Here is a 22,464-nt window from a genome sequence, read left to right as displayed (position 1 = left end):
AAATATAAAAATAGAATTACCATTTGATCCAGTATTCCTATTACTGGGTATTTACCCAAAGAATATGAAAAATGCTAATTCGAAAAGATATATGCACTCCTTATGTTTGCTGCAGCATTATTTACAATAGTCAAATTATGGAAGCAACCCAAGTGTCCATCAATAGATGAACAGATAAAAAGGTAGTGTGTATACACACACACACACACACACACGCACATGCGCACATGCAGAATATTACTAAGCCATAAAAAAGTATGAAATCTTGCCATCTGCAGCAACATGGATGGATCTATCAGAAGGTATTATGCTAAGTGAAATGTCAGTCAGAGAAAGACAAATACCAGATGATTTCACTCACTTGAGGAATTTAAGAAACAAAACAAAGAACCAAAAAAACAGACTCTTAACTAGAGAACAAACTGATGGTTACTAGAGGGGAGGTGGGGGAATGGGTGAGATAGGTGAAGGGATTAAGAGTACACTTACCATGATGAGCAATGAATAATGTACAGAATTGATGAATCACTGTATTGTACACCCAAAACCAATGTAACACTGTGTGTTAATTATACTGGAATTTGAAAATAACAATAATTTTAAAAAATGATATTCTTATGTTTATATATTCTATATCTCTATATAGAGATATAGAAAACAGTAAAAGTTGAATTCTAGAAATGAAAACTACAACATCTGACATAAAAAATGCACTGGGTGGGCTCAACGATATGGCAGAAGGAAAGATAAATAAACACGAAGACAGAGCAATAGAAACACTGATATGTAAATAGTCTAAACACACCAATTAAAAAGCAGAGGTTCTGGTTAAAAGAATGGGAAAATACATACTAATACTGATCAAAAGAAAACCGATCCTATGGATAATAGCAACCCAAATGCCCATCAGTAAGGGTCTGGTTGAACAACTGATAGTATATCTATATGGTGGAATTCTATGTAGTTATGAAAAAAAATAAGGTAAATCTCTACTCTCTAATTACTCTGATATGAAGGGTAGAGGGTTGGGAATTAATGTGATACTTCTCCAAACATACCTCATGTAAGTTCTGACTTTGGAAACCAAAAAACTTGTACATTTCAAAAGTAAAATTAAACTTAATCCTTAAAAATAAAAAGACTCTGAGAAATGACTAAAAAAGAATTATTTCAAGAGACAAGAGTACAGTATTTGACTCTATCTTTAGAACAAAATACAGTAAGATCTTTTAAACCTGATTCAGTAACCTCACCACCAGTAGTAATACTAGCATTATTATTCTAAATCTAGTCTCTAAATTTTATAAGATAATGAAAGTAATTACCTTAATGTCAGGGATTAAGATTTTGAATATAACAGTCAAGAGAGATAGTAGTATAAAGTCAAAGTTAGATTAAAAATCTTGTAAGATTAAATTGAAATTAGAAACATGAAAGAAAAAGAAAAGAAAAAGCAAGCAAGCAAGCGAGCCTGCCAGCCAGAGAAGCTATATTAATAACAAAGTAGATTTCACAACAATGAGTATTCCCAGAGATAAAGGGTCTTTTTATAATAGTGAAGAAGTCAATTTATAAAAAGGATATAACAATCCACAAATAGTTCGAGATAGCAATACCCCCCTAAATAACTGATAAAGCAATTTTAAGAATGAAAGTTAAACAAGACTGTCAACTAACCTGACATAATTAACATTTATTAAAAATACTCTGTCCAGGGCAGCCTGGGTGGCTCAGGGGTTTCGTGCTGCCTTCAGCCCAGAGCCTGATCCTGGAGACCTGGGATCGAGTCCCATGTTGGGCTCCCTGCGTGGAGCCTTCTCCCTCTGCTTGTGTCTCTGCCTCTCTGTGTGTGTCTCTCATGAATAAATAAATAAAATCTTTAAAAAAAAATACTCTATCCACCCAAAGCAGAGAACACGTATCTTTCCAAATGCACATGGAACATGTAACAAGATTAAATGACACTGTATGTCCAAAAACAAGTCTTGGCAAATTGAGAAGTATTCAGATCATACAAAATACGTTGACAACAGAAGAATTAAATTAGAAACCAACAGCAGCAAAATATCAGGAAAATCCTCAAATACTTGGAAACAAAATAGCTCATGATATATATATATATATATCTATATCATGATATATATATATATATATATATATATATCTCCATATATATCAGGACTCTGGGATCATGACCTGAACCAAAGGCAGACACTCAGCCACTGAGCCACCCAGGCGCCCCACTGGAGAACATTTTAAACTGTATGATAAAAATCACTGAAGACAGGAGAGTGACATCAGCAGGATGACAAATGGTGGAAGCCCCAAACCTGCTATATATAAATAATCCATGGGTCGAAAAATAAAAGAAAAACTAAAGTATTTTGAGTTTCATTAAAATGAAAACTCAGCATATTAAAATTTGAAGGATGCTGTTAAACCAGTACTCAGAAGAAAAAGGATAGCACTGAACACCTACATTAGGAAAAAAGAAAGGTTTTCAGTCACTGTCTTCAGCCTCCATCACGAGAAACTTAGAAAAGAAAAACAAACATAAAGTAAACAAAAACAGAATGGGAATCAAAATAGAAAAAAAAACGTAAGAATCAATGAAATAAAAAAATATTTCTTTAAGGTCTTGAAAGATACAAATTACCAAAGATTACTTAAAAAAAAAAAAACTAAATAACTATGTATCTATTTAAAAACCTGAATTCTGGGGGATCCCTGGGTAGCTCAGCGGTTTAGCACCTGCCTTCAGCCCAGGGTGTGATCCTAGAGTCCTGGATTGAGTCCCACATCAGGCCTCCTGCATGGAGCCTGCTTCTCCTTCTCCCTCTTCCTGTGTCTCTGCCTCTCTCTGTGTGTCTGTCATGAATAGATAAATAAAATCTTTAAATAAATATATATATATATTTAAAAACTGAATTCCCTGTTAAAAGTCTTTTCACCAAAAAGCAAAACAAAGTCAATTCACGCCCTGATGGCTTTGCTGGTAAATTCTTATACTATTCATGTAAAAAATAAATAATAAATTATATCTATCATATACAAAAAAAAAAAAAAAAAAAAAAACAGAAAAAAACAGAAAATTGAAGGAAAAAAAAAGAGAATACTTCCCAATTCATTCAATGAACATATTATTCCTAATTCTAAAACATTACAAGGAAACTACAGACCAACATCCTTCATAAACATAGATACAAAAAAACCTTAACAAAATTTTAGCAAATCAAGCCAACAATATTTGCCATATTAACAGCTGAAAACAGAGAAGGCATAAGATCAAGGGCAGCCCGGGTGGCTCAGCTCTGCCTTCAGCCCGGAGCATGATCCTGGAGACCTGGGATCAAGTCCCACATCGGGCTCCCTGCATGGAGCCTGCTTCTCCCTCTGCCTGTGTCTTTGCCTCTCTCTCTCTGTGTCTCTCATGAATGAATAAATAAAATCTTAAAAAAAAAAAAAGGTATAAGATCATTTAAATATCCATCCCTGATAAACATTCTCAGCAAACCAGGAACAGGGAGGAATTTTCTCAGCCTGATAAACGACAGCTAATGTCATACTTAATGGTAAAAAAAAAAAAACTGAATGCTTTCCCCTTAAGATAAAGAATAAGACGAAAATGTTTGCTCTCGCATCTATTCACTGGAGGTTCTAGCCTGTGTGATCAGACAAGAAACAGAAATAAGTCGTATCCAGACTAAAAAGGAAGAAGCAAAACTGTCTATTCACAGATGATACAATCATCTATGTACAAAATCCTACAGACTCTATAAATTAATCAGTGAAATGTAACAAGGTTGCAGAATATAAACTATTTTTTAAAATTTCTATATACTAGCAACAAACCATTTTTCAACTTGTTTCTTTTCTCTCTGTCTGGTTCTTTCCCTCAGCCTGTTTCTCTAATATAAAAACACTGCCTGAACTTCATGTCACCCAGTACCTATTTAATTTTTCTGTTTGTTTTTCCAAATGATTTGACATCTCTTTCACTCTTCACCTTAATGAAATCTACTTTTTCTACGTTCTTCATTCTATGGAAACTCTCCTCATTAAAGTCCCCTGAGTGTCAAAAGCTATCCATATATTTCAGGGCTCTTCTTACTGGATTTCTTGGCTGTATGCAATACTTTTGATCATTCCCTCCTTCCTTAAAGACCCCTTCTTTCTTGGTTTTTCTGGCCTTCACTCTACAAAATTTTCCTCGTATCACCTGTCTCCCTCGTGTTTTCCTCATTTGCTGTTCTACTACTGGAGCTATTCTTAGCTACTGTCTTTGCACTATATAACCTTCTTCTAAGGTTGTTTTTATCACATTTATTCTTATGGCTACAACTAACACCAACTTTTACATTTCTATATGAGATCTCACCAGAGTTTAAGATTTTTATATCTACATGCCTGATGGAAATCCCTAGCTAGATGTTCAAGAACAGCTAAAACTCAACTCATTACCATCTCTTATTAAAGGAGCTTCTCCTCTAGAATTTTCTTTGTTGTAAAACTACCACCCACCTAGTAACACAATCTAGAAATCTAGGAGGCACCTCAGATTCCTCCTTCTTCCTCACTTTCTACATCTAATCAGTAAGTTTTAGTGATGCTACTCTAAATATCTCATTTGTTCTCTTTTCTCATTTCTCTAACAGTTCAGGTGTGGAATCCACTATCTCTTACTTGGATTATCCCAACACCCTTCAAATTCACTTCCCAGTTACTATAAGTATAGAACTGTCTCTGCTGTCACATATCTGATCTTTCTAAAATCCGTATTTGTCCATACTACTCTATTGTCTAAAATCTTTTAAGAGTTCCATGAGCCCTTTAAGTTTAATAATAAGTTCCTATGGTACAAAAGACCCTCCAAGATCTGGCTTCAGCCTATTTCATCATTATCTGACCAATCTTAGTTTTTGTTTTTTTGTATCTGACCAATCTTTGAGTCAAGCTTTACATGCTCAGCAATATCAAACTACTTTTAATTATCCTCCCTCCCTCTCTCATTATGATGTTTTTTCCTCCATACTTTTGCCTATATTGTCCTTTTCTTCTAGGGGAAAAAAAAATCTCACCTTTTCTAGGATAGCTACTTTCTGTTTGTCCTTTAAGAAGACAAATGTTACACCTTCTTTCTTCATTTAGTTGTTTGAAAGAGTTACTTAGTGCCTTTTAGTGCCAGACTCTGGGGGTGATGAGGTGAATAAGAGAAACATGGTTTCTGCTCTCATGGAGCTTAGAGTCTACTTGAAATAACAGATGATGAGCAAGAATATAGAAAAAAATAATTAATTACAAATAGTGGCAAGTGCTATGAAGAAAAAAAGAACAAGGTGCCCTATTTTAAAATAAGTAAGTTGTATTTAATCTGAAACTTAAAGGATGAGAAGGAACCAGCTAGAAGAAGAATTGGCATGCCAGACAAAGAGGACAGCAGATGTGGATCTCTGAACAGGAAGAGTATGTCATATTTGAGGAATTGAGAGAAGGCCAGGGAACATATGAACAAGAGGAAGCAAACCACAAGATGAAATCCGAGAGGTGGGCAGGGTCAGAACATGTAGGATCTCATGGGCCAAGTTAAGGGGCTTGGATCTTATTCTAAATACAACAGGAATCATTAAGCGTTTCAGCAGGGTAATGACAGGACCTAATTTATGTTTTAAAAGCCAGCTCTGGGCTGCTATGGAGAAAAGGGACTGCAGAGTATAAAGCCAGCTGAGACTACTGGAATAGTCAAGGGAACAAATGGTTGTTGGTTTAAAGATGTCATTAGATATTAAAAATTAGAAAATTAAAGAAATATTTCATATAATCAATAGGAAATAGATCTAGTTTAGCGCCTGCCTTTGGCCCAGAGCGCGATCCTGGAGACCTGGGATCAAATCCCACATCGGGCTCCCGGTGCATGGAGCCTGCTTCTCCCTCTGCCTATGTCTCTGCGCCTCTCTCTCTCTCTCTCTCTCTCTGTGTGTGTGACTATCATAAATAAATAAAAAAACTTAAAAAAAAAAGAAATAGATCTAATATGTGGGGGAAGAGAGGAGAAAAGATTTTAAATGATTTCCAGATTTCTGGCTTGTTTGATTAGGTGCACAGTGGTTCCAACTGTTAAGGCTATGGGGAGAGCTATACAGATACGACAGTCCATGATTCAATTTCAAATGTATTATTTTTTTTTTAATTTTTTATTTATTTACGATAGTCACAAACAGATTGAGAGAGAGAGAGAGAGAGAGAGAGGCAGAGACACAGGCAGAGAGAGAAGCAGGCTCCATGCACCGGGAGCCCGATGTGGAATTCGATCCCGGGTCTCCAGGATCGCGCCCTGAGCCAAAGGCAGGCGCCAAACCGCTGCGCCACCCAGGGATCCCCCAATTTCAAATGTATTAAATTTACAATGTTGTGACACATCAAAAGTGGAATTGCCAAAAAGGCAGGTGGACATATGAGTGCAGAGTTCAGTAAAAAGACCCAAGTTAAATGCACAAGGTACAATTTTTTTAACTTATTTTGAAATAACTTCTGACATTCAAGAAGTTGCAAAATGATATATACAGTTCCTATATATCCATCAACCCAGTATTAATACTTTGTGTAACCAGAGTTAAACTATAGAAACAGGAAAATAACATTAATGCACTGTTAATGATAACAGTAACTAGTCTTACGGATTTTATTCAAATTTTGCCTATGTCCTTTTTCTGGTCCACACTGCATTTAGCTGTCATGTCCTCTTAATCTCTTTCATCCTCTAACACTTCCTTAGTTTATCTTCCTTGACCCATGATCTTGCCACTACTAGCCAGTTCTTTTGTAGAATATTCCTTAATTTGAACTTGATGTTTCCTCATAATTAGACTGAGATCATGCATCTTGGTGTCATCATACTAGGAGGCTGGATGTCTCACCACCAGTGATACTCACTTCGGTCACACAGTCAAATTGGTATCTATCAGACGTCTTATGGGGAAAGTCTTTGAGACTATGCAAATATACTGTCTTCATATTTATGCCCACTTATTTAGCATCCATAGATGATTTATCCCTATACCTATTATCATTATTATAGTGTTTGCCAATGTTGATTTTCTTTTGCTATCATTTGTCCTACATTCATTAAATAGAATTCTGCTATAAGAAAAAGTAGTCCTTTCTCCTGTTTATTTATATGTTAGCATTGGCTCATGGATATTTTATTCTATAGTACTGGCTCATGGATTTATTCTGTAATTACCACTATTTATTTTGATGCTTGAATTGTCCCAGTTTGGTTACTTGGAGCTCCTTCAAGTTAGTTTCAACGTCCTTTCTACATGCCTTCATTATTATTATTACTACTATTTTTAGCTTTTTCTTACTTTCTGATTCCACAGATGTTCTGATCTCATCTTGTATTTTCCATGTTCAAGTCCTAAAATCAGCTAACACTTAAAAAAAATTCAGGTTCTTTTTATTGGAGGAGCTCTTCTACTGTAGTCTTTACCCACATGTGGCTATTAAAATTTAAATTAATTAAAATTGGGCAAAATTATAATGGGCACTGGGTATTAAATAAGACTGATGAATCACTGACTTCTGCCTCTGAAACTTATAATACATTATATATTAATTATATAATTAATTGAATTTAAACAAATAAAATTGGACAAAATTAAAAATCCAATTCTTTAGTTGTATGGGCCATAGTTTAAGCTTTCAATGCTACATATGTCTAGTTGCTCCGTATTGGACAGTTAAGTTATAAAACATTTTCATCATCACAAAAAGATCTACTGGACAGTATTGACTGGAGAATGATATTTATAAACCAAGATATGGATGCTAAGTATGTTCAGTGCTACTGGGTTGACATCCAGGACTGGTTCTCAACCTTCTGTGTGAAGAGAACTAGTATACACACTCAAACAACCCTATTGTCTATTAGACAATTTTATTTTGAAAAGTCTGGGATCCCAGGATGGCGCAGTGGTTCGGCGCCTGCATTTGGCCCAGGGCGCGATCCTGGAGACCCGGGATCAAATCCCACGTCGGGCTCCCGCTGCATGGAGCCTGCTTCTCCCTCTGCCTATGTCTCTGCCTCTCTCTCTCTCTCTCTGACTATCATAAATAAATAAAAATTAAAAAAAAATTAAAATGAAAAGTCTGCCTTCAAAGGAGAAGAGAGAAATGAGGATGATAGGTGGGGGAGTTCCAGAGATGAAGTCTGGAAAGGCATGCCTATTAGGATAGGAGATTCTAGAACATGTCTTCCATGTTGATGAGAACAATCTAAAAGAAGGTGAAGGGCGCCTGCGTGGCTCAGTCAGTTAAGCTACTGCCTTCAGGTCAGGTCATGATCCCGGGGTCCTGGGATCAAGCCCCATGTTGGGCTCCACACTTGGTGGGGAGCCTATTTCTCCCTCTCCTTCTGTTTGCCACTCCCCCTGCTTGTGCTCATGCTTGTTCTCTCTGTGTCAAAAAAAGTAAATAAGGAATTTTTAAAAAATAAAAAAATAAAAGAGAAGGTGAAGCTGATGAAACAGAAGGAGTAACTAAAGGAACAAAGTCCTTGAGTATGGGAAATAAGATGGAATCCAGAGCTCAGACAGAAGAATTCACCCCCAATAAGAAAAGGGGCATCTTCTCTACTATAACGTAAGGACAGAAAGATAGGTGCCAATACAGGTTTGCAGATTTAGATTCAGGAAAATGTTACCAATTTACAGTCTATAGTGATGGAAAACCTCACAGGTATTATTAGAAAGGCACAGTAAAATTCCAGGGCAGGTTAAGTACCCATGCAAGATTTGTGATCATGAATTTAAAGTAAAATCAGTCTGTGTGATTTTTTTCCAGTAATATTCAAGTGCAGACTGAATGCAGAGGAAGAAACTGAGTTCATTCATACTAGGATTGTTCCAGATAAATACGATGCATGAAGAAAAGAGCAAGGAAGTTAGGGAACCCACAAGAAAAAATGATGATAGTGATGGATCATGGAAAAAAGACCTTGAGGGAAGTGAAAAATAAAAGCAGGTAAGAATATGGTAGAGATCACTGGACTGAAGTCTTACAGAAATTTAAGAAATGCTGCAGTGGGGAACTTCCAGGTCTAGAAGATAATAGTAACTGCTAGGATATGAACCTTTCCACACATTACCCACCAACTGTAAGTTCAGCAAGTGGCACAAGAAAACATTACATAAAAATATGCCTTCAGCATTACTGAAAAACAGAGAATACCTCTGAAAGTTGAGAAATCAGGGTGCCTGGGTGGTTCAGCTGGTTGAATGTCTGCTTTTGGCTTGGGTTGTGATTCTTGGATCCTGGGATTGAGCCCCACATCAGGTTCCCTGCTCAGCGGGGAGCCTGCTTCTCCCTCTGCTGCTCCCCCTGCTTATACACATTCTCTCTCTCTCAAATAAATAAGTCTTTAAAAAAAAAAAAAAGTTGAAAAAATTTTTAAAAAATTAAAAAAATAATAAAAGTTGAGATATCAAAAAATCCCACAAAACTGCTACTGGAGGTCTGCTGTCATATGCCAATGAGTATGGACTGTGGAGGTTTAAGTGGGAAGAAGAGAAAAAAGGAAAGAATACAGACTACTATATGCCTATATAAAGACCTGCTTGTAAACATTTAGAGCAGCTTTTCCTTTTTACTTTTTTTCCTACCATCCCCAGAGTTTTCTGGAGCCCTCAAGCTTTCTTTACAGTAGTCTCAAACTGGAAAAAATTCAAATATCTGTCAACCAGTGGATAAACAAATGGAATACTACTCGAGAAGAAAAAAAAAAATAGTTTCCAGTTCCAAGTCAAGATGGAGTCAATGCATGCCCCCTAGTCCCCCATTAAATATAGCTAAAAATCTTGGGCATTAAATATATAACCACCATAAGAAAACTCTAAAAAGAGGAGCAAACCGATTAGAGATCTTGGAACCCAAGGGAAGACATGGGAGTGAATTCCCTGGGCTTTTTTATTTTTATCTTTTATTTTTTTTGTATTTTATGTATCTCTGAGTGCTAGAGAAGCCACCAACCTGGAAACACCAGTGGGCATGGACAAAAAATGCCCTAAGAGCCAGCTCTCTCTAGCCAAAGGACCAGGAACTGGGCAGCTTAGCAAGACAGAAACCATTTTTAGACAATAAAAAACCACTTACTCTAATCAAACACCATGAAAAATACTGTAGCTCCACCCAAACCTCCATCAACAAAGACCAAAGGCTGAGGAGAGAGCCTAGACTTCCACATTTGACAAGCTGTAACAAGCCCCTTCCCCCAATGGTGTCAGCAAAGACCACATGAGGAGCCTGGATTTTCATCCCCACCGTTGTAGCAATGAGGCACTCCTCCCCCTTCCTGACAGGGTGATGTCAGAGAAGGCTGAGTAGAAAGGCAAGACCTTCACCACCTAGGGGTAACTATTAAATCCTATTAAACTATTAAATCCTCTCAACCATCGTGTCAATGGAGGCCACAATGGAGCAGTAATAAGGCACTTTTCTCCATTCCAGCCAGAGTGGCCACATGAGAAGATTAAGGGAAGCCTAAACTACCACTCTCATTCAGTAATAATTCTGGGGAAAGAACTCTACTCACCCTTTCCCCAGGGGTATTAGCAGAGGTTGAGTCAAGAACCTGCATTTCTATCTGTACCTGACAGTAATGAATAGGCACTCCTCTCCATTTGCCAGCAGAATGTCAAAGAGTCTGGCTAAAACGGCATATTTAAGTAAGATCCAGAGTCTCATAACATAATACCCAAAATGTCCAGAGAAGGGATCCCTGGGTGGCGCAGCGGTTTGGCGCCTGCCTTTGGCCCAGGGCGCGATCCTGGAGACCCAGGATCGAATCCCACATCAGGATCCCTGTGCATGGAGCCTGCTTCTCCCTCTGCCTGTGTCTCTGCCTCTCTCTCTCTCTCTCTGTGACTATCATAAAAAAATAAAATCTTTAAAAAAAAAAAAAAAAAAAAAAAAAAACAAAATGTCCAGAGTAAAACTGAAAATCACTCATACCGAAACACCAATCTTCATCTTTAAATGAGAAAAAACAATCGGCAGATGACAACACTGAGATAACATGGATATTGGAATTATCTGTCAAAGATGTGAAAGCAGCCATCATAAAAATGATTCAATGAACATTTACAAACACATCTGAAATAAATGAAAAAAAAAGTTTCAGGAAAAAAGTAGGAAGTCATTAAAGACATAAAAGATACAAAGAAGAACCAAATGGAAATTCTGACACTTAAATCCATAAGCTTTGATAGATGGGCTCAACAGCAAAGCGGAGGGGATGGAGGAAATAATCAGTGAGCTAAAAAGACAAAACAACAAAAATTACTCAACATGAACAACAGAGAGAATACAGACTAGAAAAAAAAAAAGAGCAAAATCTCAGGGACCTGTGGGACTATAACAGAAATCTAACATTAATGCCATTTAAATCTCAAGAGGAAAGAAGAAAGATTGCAGAGCTGATAAAGTATTAGAAGAAATAGTGGCTGAAAATTCCCATATTTGGCAAAGACATAAACATGCATATTCAGAAGTTGATTGAACACCAAAAAGGATAAACCCAGAGAAATCTATACCAAAATACCTCATAGTCCAAATGAAACACATAAAAAACCAAAGACAAAGAAAAGCTCTTGAAAACAACCAGGGAGAAAAAGCACATTACCTGCATAGGAAAAACAATTATAGTTAATTTAAAAAACAAAAAGGCCAGAAGGGAGTGACATATTTTTCATGCACTGGGGGAAAAAAAAACAAAACAGCTGTCAATGAAGAATTCTATATCCACTGAAAATATCCTTCAGGAATAAAGAAAAAAAAATGAAGATATTCTCAGATAAAGGAAAACTAAAAGAGTATGTCACTTACAGACCTACCCTACAAGAACAGTAAAAGGAGATTCTCTAAACATAAAGACAGTGGTAAAAGAAGGAATCCTAAAAAATAGGAAGGAAAAAAAGAATAAGGGAAGAACAAAAACATGGGTAAATAGAAGGAACTTAAGTCTTCCTTTCTTTTCTAATTTTTCTAAATTGTGTTAGATGGCTGAAGCAAAAAATTATATGTGGTTCTCAATGTATACAAAAGAAATATTTAAGACAATTATATTACAAGTGGTGGAGAGTAAAGGAATTTAAAAGATGGTAAGGTTTCTACACTTTATTCTAACCAGTAATATGGCAATACCAGTAGACTACAATAAGTTATATATGTACAATGTAATACCTTGAGCAATCACCAAAAAAAAATGCCTAAAAAGCTATACAATTAAAAAACTATAAATAGAAAAGCAGTAAAAATAAATCAAAATGGAATTCTAAAAATATGTTCAAGGAACCCAGAGGGGAAAAAAACCAGGTAAAGATAGAGAATAGAAAACAAACCAAAAAATGGCAGATTGAAGCTTAACACATCAGTAATTACATTAAAAGTAAATGCTTTAAATTCACTAAATAAAAGACAGATTGGCAGAGTGCATTTTAAAAAGTGACACCCAACTATACTCTATTTTTAAGAAACTACATACAACTGGATGGATCTGATTGAAAAAAGCCTATCTCAAAAGGTCATATATGATATGACTCCATTTATATAACATTCTTGAAATGACAAAATTATAGATCTAGAGACAGATACAAGGTTGCCAAAGGTTACAGATGGTAGTGGGGGAAGGAGTGGGTGTGATTATAACAGGGTAGCATAAAGGAGATCTTTATGGTTCTAGAATAGTTTTGTATTTTGATTGCGGCTGTTACCACAAATCTACACATATGATAAATGATATAAAATATGCTGTACACTGCACAACATCAATTTCCTGATTTTTAAATTGTATTATAGTTATATAAAATGTAACCACTGAGGGGTACTGAATGAAGGGTACATAGGACCTCTCTGTACTATGTAATTTCTTAAAAATCTATGATTATCCCAAAAGAAAAAAGTTCAAAAAAAAAAAAAAGAAATCAAACTGCCAGAGTTCAAATCCAGCCTCTATCATGTCCTATATGAATTTGGGCTTATTAAGCCAATCTGTGCATTGTTTTGCCATACTACAATAAGTACCAAGTTATGATAAGAAGTAAATTAAATAATATCCCAAAAAAGATGAGCTATTGATATGTGCAATGTGGAAGAATCTCAAAAGCATTATGCTAAGTGAAAGAAGCCAGTCACAAAAGCCGTGTATTACATGAACCTGTTCATATGACATTTTAGAAAAGGCAAAACTACAGGGACCAAAATCAGGTCATGGTTCCTGGAGCTGAGTGTAGGGAGAAAGGACTGAGTACATCTTTGAGTAATGCTTTTTTCGTAGAGTTTTGACTTCTGAAGTCATGCTAATATTGTACATATTAAAAAAATAAAAGCAAACAAAGAGGATGAGGGGAAACCATTAAACTAATGCAAACAAACCAGACCAAACCAACTCTTTCAAACACTGTAACAACCAAAGTGAGTAGAGGAAAGAGGTGGAAGAGGTGGAAGGCAACTAATCCAAACTCTTTCATTATATGCTCTCAGTCCAGGGGAAAAATACTCCACACAAATCTTGAGCTGTTTTTATTAGGTAAATCCAAACTGAGGAACATTCAAAAAAATACTGGCCTGTATTATTAAAAATCTCAATTCCATGAAAGATAAGGAAAAGCTAAAAACTATTAACTGGTTATGGAGATTAAGGAGACGTATAAACTAAATGTAATACGTGACCTTGGACTGGATCTGTTCTTGCAGAGAAAAAATATCTTAAAGGACAGTTTTGGGATAGTTAACAAAATATAGTAACTGTAGATTAAAGTACTTGAATACAAAAACTGTACATTATACTTTTATTTTAATAATATAAAGCTTCCTGAATTTGATAACTGTACTAGAGTTATTTAAAAGAATATCCTTATTCTTAGGAAATCACACTTATATGTTAATAAGGATCATGGTGTATGCACAATCTTTTTTTTTTTAAAGATTTTATTTATTTAAAAAAAAAGATTTTATTTATTTGAGAGAGAGAAAGAATAGAGGAAGACTGAGGGGGAGAAACAGACTCTCCACTGAGCAGAGAGAGCCCAACACAGGGCTCAATCCCAGGACCTGAGCCAAAGGCAGACACTTAACAAATGAGCCACCCAGGTGCCCCATGCAACCTTCTTTAAAAGAGTTCTAAAAAAAAGTAGTACTATAAATATAAATAAAGAGAAAGGGAGAGAAATGGAGAGAGGGAGAGACAGAGGAAAAATGCCTCAAAGGACCTGGGGTGTTCATAATAAGGAGAAGAAATAGTCTGGAGCAGCAATAGGAGAGTAACATTTACCCCAGTCTACGGTAAATGGGTATGGCAGAAAACAGCCTCCCACTGAGAAGGCAGCAGTAGAAAGAAGAACTCAGAGGGTATTCAGATTATCAATTAAGACAAAGAAAAAACATTCAGAAGTAGTCAGGGATATCCAGTAGTTTGCTGATATCACAGAGGAAAAGTTTAGGTGGAAGAGAAAAGGCAGAGGGCTGGACTTGGAAATCTGTATTTCCAGAGCAGTTAAAGTTTGAGCCACAAAAAAATGACTTGAGGGTAAAAGGAATTTTAAAGTAGGTGAGAATGGATACTGGTACATCCAGTAGGTAGCCATTTAATTTTAGTTCCAGGGTTCCTAATGCTTGGCTCTGTGGTATCAGAATCACTAGAGGCGCTCCCCCAGGAAGCCTTTCCACCTCCATCCTGCCAGGGAGTTATAAACATGCTTAGCCAGAATCCTGTAACAGCCTATTTCCTATCTCTATCATTTAACCCACATTCAATACATAAAGTTGAATGAATTAATCACTTACCATAAACTGAATAGACTAGATATGAGAAAATAAATTGGAAATCAACTTAATAAAGGAATGACACAACAGAGTTTCATTCCCCCCACCCCCCCCCAAAAAAAGTTTCTGAAGTATATAAAATAAGATATTGGCTTAAGATTCAAAGAATACATGATGGAGAATTACTTCCACCTGATTTTGGTAAAAGAAATATGCTTACTGTACAACAAGCTGCTGGCACACAGTTCCATTCTCTGTTATCAGTTCATTCAGTTTTAATTCAAGATGAACTTTACCCTATAATGAGAAAAAAAAATGGCAAACTGAATAGTCTACTGACAAAATATTAAAGGTAAATACTTTTTCAAATGCTACCTATAACATTTAGTTATTCGCTAACTACATTTTAGTGATACCTAGCACATGGCTTTGCCCATATTAAATATTTCTATAAATGTATGACCAATAATGTAGATCTAGTAGCCAAATGCTTATATCAGACATGGTACTCAAATCTAAGAATTTACTGTCCAGTTCAAAAAGTATGATGAATGTCAATTACCATGGGTTAAAAAAAAAAAAAGACAGCACTTACATTTTGGGAAATTTTGAAATGAAAGCAAATTATAAAACAAAGAATGCTTTTTCCAGAAAAGATAAACCATCAATAAAGAGAGAGGCAAAAAAATAAAAATAAAAATAAAAATAAAAATAAAGAGAGAGGCAGTATTATTAAAGGTCAAAAGAAATCATACAATTCTGAAACAATAAAACTAAGTAAAAGCTAAGAAGATTCCATTTGTCAAAACTTTTCTGAAAATAAAGGATTATGGAATATCTACTATATTTTAATAGGTACTACAGGGGACTGGGTAGGAATCAAAAGATGTGTAAAACACAATCACTGCTCATAAGAAGCTGCCAGTCTAGTTGGGGAGACAATAAAGATAATAATATATGACCAAGATAATTGACGAAAAAATGGGATACTGAAAATACATAAGTACTTTCTTCAGTAACTATTAATTAATATATTTTTTAAAAATTCAGTAGTAAAAACTTAAAGCAAACTATCAACTTCTCATGAAACAAAGGCTTAGCAACAATATAATCTAGAGCTTGATATTTCCAGGCTGTCACTGGTGATGAGCAATTTGTAACTGGTTATGAGCAATTCTGAAATGGTTAAGATCAGTCTTGGATTACTGCTGACAAGCAGTGACTGCTTGTCACCCAGCTGACAAGACAAATTCCCACAATGTAGATTTCAGGGGTATGATGTCTAGGGCCTGATGACATAAGAAATTTCATCAGAGATAGGAAAGTTATTATCAAATCACTGTTCCTCTAGAGAACAACCTGTTTCACACATGCTTTCACAGGAATCTAACCTGAATCAGCTTCACTATTTTATGAGAGCTTGCTCTGTACGAGTGAATCTGAGGTCCACTAACTACAAAGCTTAGAATTAGATGGATAAGTGATGAGCAATAAACATTGATTGATGTATCTCAATGCATAAGTCTGCATGAGAAAGCTAAGCTCTAAAGAAACAAAGGCATCAGTAGTAAAAATCGGCAGTTAGGTGGAACTCGAACTAAATTAAGCAAATTTTTCACTAAAAATCCAGGCACAAATATTTATAAAATCATATAAAATTTATAAAATAGGTATTTCATTAATCTTACTTTAATATTCACTACCCGTACTATTTGAGAGTGATCCGGAAGAGGTTCATAATATGTAGTTATTTTTAATATTACTCAACTAGAATTTTGAATCATCTTTGCTGTCAGGCCAGCATATACGTGTTACTTGCCTAGTGAGTGAGCCCAGCCAACTGCATCAACATTTGCATCTGAAAGCAGTTTTAACTATTTTAACATACATGCATCTTATGGTAGAAACTATATGCTAAAAGGCACTCCCACTGTCTCTCAGGAAATGTCTAGGATCTACTCTATTTCTAAAACAAAAGAAACTGTTAAAATAGAGTAGAAAAAAGTATAATAATTTCATTCACAACTAAAAATCCTAGCACTCTATCACGCAAAGCCTAGAAATAAAAAGTATATGCATTTAATAGGATTCCAACAGGAATCACTATCATTGAGTCAGAGCCTACCTACTACGTTCATTACTCCTACTGGCTGTTAAAAAGACCATTCCTTTGGTGTTAGTCACCAATAACATAATTGTATATTTAACTTAAGAAGAGTGGAGACAGAACAGGCAGACACAACACATGTATTATTAGGATAGAACACTAAAATTAAAAAGCATTATGAATTAAATCAAGGAAATTATAATTTCTAAACTGTAAAACACTACCTCATTGTATACTTTAACTGGAATTTGTACAGGATACTTAGTAAACGAAACAAGATACAAATCAGAGTGTATATTATATTAATTTGTAAAAATCAAATGTAATATATGTTATTATATAAATTTACTACAAGGTCACCTACTAAAAAACAGATAGATATTACCTTTGGTTGGTAAGATTTCAGATTTTTTGCTCATCTAGATTTTAAAAATTTCTACTACCGATGTGTCCTGATTTTTAGCAAAAAAAAGCTTTAGAAATTATTTGAAGCTACTTTTCAGTGTTAGAAACCTACATCTATGAACACTTTAGAAAAAAATATTTAGTATTCCTTAATACATTCACACAAAAGTTGGTTTTATTTATATCTATTATCATTTTATAGGTTTGGATCATAGCAAAATAAGTTTGGTGTTTTTTGTTTGTTTTTCTGGGTTTTCTTGTTTATGTTTTTTTGGAGAGGGCAGTTTTGGGTTCAGCAAAACATTTCCTGGTCTCCTCTGAAGGCAGGTGATAGTGGTTAAGGACAGTGATATGACATAATTCTGGTCAATGATATGTAAGTAGATGTTGTGGTAGGCATCTGAAGAAGCTCATTGAATGGGACTCCCACATTTCAGCAGTGGCTTAAGAGGCAGTCTCATGATGCTGGGCATATAAAAATTGGGAGTCCAGGAACCACTGAGGTGGGGTGCCATTGGTAAACAGGCAGGCTTTCTGTTGTAACCACAGAAAGACTATGCCTAAGAAGTAAGGATGAACATTGATCAGCATTTACAAAGACTAAAACTTAACCTAAAATCAGCTGAATCCCTAACTAGATTGAGATGATCGCCTATAGACATGCCAAAAGTAAATCTCTGAAGGAAAAAAACCGTATCACCCATACTCCAAATTATCTAAAATATTCATATTTTTCAATGTCTAGCATTGCATCAAAAATTATGAAGCATGCCAGAATACTACATACCAAAAAACAAAAATGAAAACAAAAACCAAAAAAGGCAGATTTACAGGAGATTCAGATGTTGGAGTTAACTGACAGAGATTAAAATAGCTGCTTACATTTTTTAAGGTAGACAACAAAATGACACCCCCCACCCCACCTGCAAAAAATGTGATAAAATGTATCAAATGAAAAGTTTACAATTAGGCAACAAAATAACCAAAATGAAGATGTATTTAAACAGGGAATGAGCCATAGCTGAAACAAGAACTGGTGAAATGAGAGATAAATTAGTCAGTGGCAAGCATTCACAATGAAGCACAGATAGGGAGAGAGTCTAAGAGACGTGGGAAACATAGGAAAATGGTCTATTATTCATGTAATTGGAGTCCCAGAAGAGAAGACAAAAAAATAGTGAAGGAGGGAAAAAAAAGATGAATAATTCCCTGGAATTTTCCAAAACCAAAGGAGGACATCAAGGCAGAGATTTAAGAGCCCCTAGGAACACCCATAAGATAAACATAAAGAAAACCAGATGTAGGCAGAGCACAGTAAAACCGCTAAAAGCTGAAGATCAAAAGAAAATCCTAAAAGCAACGAGAAAACAGAGACATTAGCCACAATGAAGCAACTACAAGAGTGTGACAAGAAACTATGTTTGATAAACATGCAATGTGATTTGCTCCACAACTGCTTTCTTATTCTCCAATCTCCTAAAGGAGGTTCAATGACATAACAGTATATCTTTTATATAGTTATATATAAAATATATACTTTTATATATTTACTGGAAGATCAAATACCTGGCACTGTATTCTATATGTTTTATTTAAAGTAAACCAAATTTGCGGTACCTGGGTGGCTCAAAGGGTAAAGGATTTATTTGCCTTTGGCTCCCCTGCCCAGTGGGGAGTCTGCTTCTCTCTGCCCCCTCTATCCCTTCCCCATAACCCCTCTTCCACTCATGCATGCTCTCTCAAATAAATAAAATCTTTACAAAAAGTAAAGATTTAAAAAATAATAATAAAGTAAACCAAATCTTGGGAGCTATTCTTCTATATATGCATTTTATAGCAATGATTATGTTAGGTTGATATATACAATTATATTACATTAATTTGTACTAGACTGCATATTTAGGAACTTTTATTACTCGGAACTGTCCTGAAGGTTTAGTATTTTATATGCTAGCTTTATAACACTTACACAAAAGTTCACTAGAAAAATCTGTGATTATTTTAATGGTACCATATAAAGGATATCATATGAATTTCAGCATATAGGTTGGGGAACTCAAGTGTACAATAGGTATCTAGGCAAAACCCAATGCACACACTTCAAAACTTTTCCAGACTAGTCATTTTTTTAAAAAGTTTTTATTACAAAACACTAAATTGTAACAACCATTCCACATAAAAGAACTCAGTATATTTTGACTGGTGAAAAGTTTTCTTATTCTTAATATGAGGGGGAAAAAAATCCCAACTGATTTCTGACAGATGTTTTCATATATAAGTAACTCTAAATCATTTTGGAAACAACTGGCTATCAGAAGAAAAGCGAAGGTTTTATTTAATCTCTCTCATTTATGGATCTGTTTTTACTCACTGAAGAAGTACTTATTATAATCTAGAATGGCTCCTTTGTTATTTCATGTTTACAAATTTACAAATGAAGTTTAAAAAAAAATCAACCTGCTGGAATACTACTCAGCTATCAAAAAAAAAATGAAATCTTGCTATTTGCAATGATGTGAATGGAACTAGAGGGTACTATGTTAAGTGAAGTCAGTCAATCGGTGAAAGAAAATTATCATATGATCTCATTCATAGGTGGAATTTAAGAAACAAAACAGGATCTGAAGGATAGAGAGGAAAAAAATAAAACAGCACAAAATGAGAGAGGGAGACAAACCATAAGAGACTTACTTAATAATAGGAAACAAACTGAGGGTTGCTGGAGGGGAGGGGAGTGGGAGGACAGGGTAACTGGGTGATGAACATTAAGGAAGGCATGTGATGTAATGAGTACTAGGTGTTATATAAGACTGATGAATCACTGACTTCTACCTCTGAAGCCAGTAATACATTATATCTTAATTAATTGAATTGAAATAGAATAAAAATATTTTTAAAATAAAATTAAAATAAAATTGTAATTTATGTTGATTTCTCTCAAGATGATTATAAGCTGTTTAAAAGACACAAAAATAACAAAAACAAACATGATAATATAAATAAATAATTAACCTACAACAATGAATTATATTTTTACATTCATTATGTTTTAATCAGGCATGTAAAAAATGTATGTATGTATTGGGTATAATCACTGCATTTGTTATTTTTAAGGCTTACTTAAATAGGGCAGAGGCCGTATTAAAAAAAACAACCATAAAACAATCAATAACTTATGGCATGATCCAGAAATTCAAGATAAGCTTGTTGTTAAAGACTTAACTAAGTAATTACATCAGAAGACATGATTGACAGCACATCTAGATTTACTGCTTATACAAGCTGTGTGAGACAAACACCCTTAATTAAGGAGAGTACCAACTTCTCCAAATAAGATATATGGTTTAATCAGTCTTATGTGACAGCATGCTCTTTATCACAGCACCTAAGAACTAAAGACAAGAAAAATATTTGAAGTTTGTTGTGAGTTCCAGCACTACATAGCTAACAGCATGGCTGCAGATCACCGAAGCCAAAAGAGGATTTATAAATAGAGGAACCAACACTATCCAAACTAACTTCATTTGTGTGGCAAAGAATAGTAGAAAGAACACCAAGTGAGGTAGGATGATAACCACAACCAGAAACTAAAGAGAATGCTTAAAAAAAGAGTGGTCAATATTATCAAAAGCTACTGAAAGATCATATAAGAGGAGGACTGAAAAATGTCCGCCAGACTTATTGACACAATGTCATAGGAAATAACATTAGTGAGAGCCTTTTGTGCTCTCCCTCTAGCCCACTGTTGGGTATGAAGGCAGATCAGAGTGGGTTCAGAAGAGAATATTTCAATCCAGAGAGAGAAACTGCAAAACAAAAACATCAGGAAAAAATGTCGAGAACACACGCATGAAATATTAATATCCTGAATGTTTGAGAAGAAAACTGAAAATAATTAACAAAATTAACGGCAATAATAAAACATCTGGGAAACAATCCAAGGTAAGAGATTTAGTGTTCTTTGCAATTTTCAATTGTTTTGGTATAAAACCCATCTTACTACTATTGGGATCTTTTCAATTAAAGGCTAAATTACATTTCTGCATGTTACTTCCCTCCAACTTCACAAATGAAGGGAATCCTATACAATCAAGTTCTCATTTCACAGATGAAGAGCCTCAGATAACAGGTTAGCAACTGTTTGGGGGGATACTAAGGGCAATCAGAAGTAGAGCTAGGAAATCAAACATCTTCCCCTCTGAAGTAAAAATGGTGGTCATTTCCTCTACCCAAACCCCTTTCTTAAAGATATGCCTACCCAAAGCTGCCAAATGGAATACTCTACAGTGACTTTATCCCCCCAATCATACCAATTAGAATGCAGTAGACATCTGGCCCTAGTTGGGCCAAACCCTCTAAATTGTGGCAGAGAACTAAGTCAGATCTTAGAAAGTGAGGGGTTGTATGATCACATAAACTCAAAGGCTAATGTGGGCATTTTTTTTAGCTGCCAGTAAGAGATTAGAGAGAAGCAGAAGTGAGAAACACGTAATCTCATCAGATATACAAACAGAATACAAGGGAATCTCAGCGTTAAATAGTTTTTTTTTCTTTCATTTTGTAAAGTGAATAGTATTAAAACGAGAGAGCAAGACAGAAAATATTAACTATTCATTTTACAAAATGAGAGGGAAAGGAAAAAACACTATTTAAACAGTGAGCACTTATACTCAATGAGCACAGTGAACATATGAGTAGGAAGAAACAAATCAGTGGAGCTGAGTTCTCAACTACCCCTTGCAGTATATACAACTCCACGGAGTGGAAGTCCACAGTTTAAAGATACAATATATATTTTTTATTCTCCAATAAAATAGTTGCAAGCCAACTATTTTACACAGTGACCAACCAAAAACCAACCACCTAATATTTTAGTATACTTTATGAAAAATAAAAGTCTTTTCAAAAATAATTTTGACTATGTGAATTAAATCTAGTTTATCATTACAAGAACCTGACCTCCATCTCAGAGGTAGCTCCTCAGTAAAGACTGACAACTTCCAGCTCTGACTGGTCATACTGAAGTTCCTGTAATTATACTCCAAAAGTTCCCTAGGAACTTTCAAATGCCCCTCCCTTTTTCTTTGAGCTAATTTGAGTAGTCTTCTGTTCCTTATACTCACATGTTCTCTCCT

The 22,464-nt window shown here is 35.2% G+C and overlaps 1 protein-coding gene across 3 annotated transcripts in view; it reads right to left on the bottom strand.

Moving 5' to 3' along the window:
- The window catches only part of RASA2 (RAS p21 protein activator 2), a 144,465-nt gene that overhangs the window by 56,778 nt on the left and 65,223 nt on the right, over positions 1 to 22,464 (bottom strand). For all 3 annotated transcript variants that reach the window (XM_035704945.2, XM_025448775.3, XM_025448776.3), the window contains one exon: positions 15,038 to 15,114. In XM_035704945.2, coding sequence (XP_035560838.1) covers positions 15,038 to 15,114 — 77 coding nt within the window. The remainder of the gene's footprint in view (positions 1 to 15,037; positions 15,115 to 22,464) is intronic.

Source organism: Canis lupus, chromosome 23 (assembly GCF_003254725.2).
Source record: "Canis lupus dingo isolate Sandy chromosome 23, ASM325472v2, whole genome shotgun sequence".
Classification (NCBI taxonomy): Eukaryota; Metazoa; Chordata; class Mammalia; order Carnivora; family Canidae; genus Canis; species Canis lupus.
Note: the sequence above shows the minus strand (reverse complement) of the source record. Positions and strands in the feature narration are given on the sequence as shown.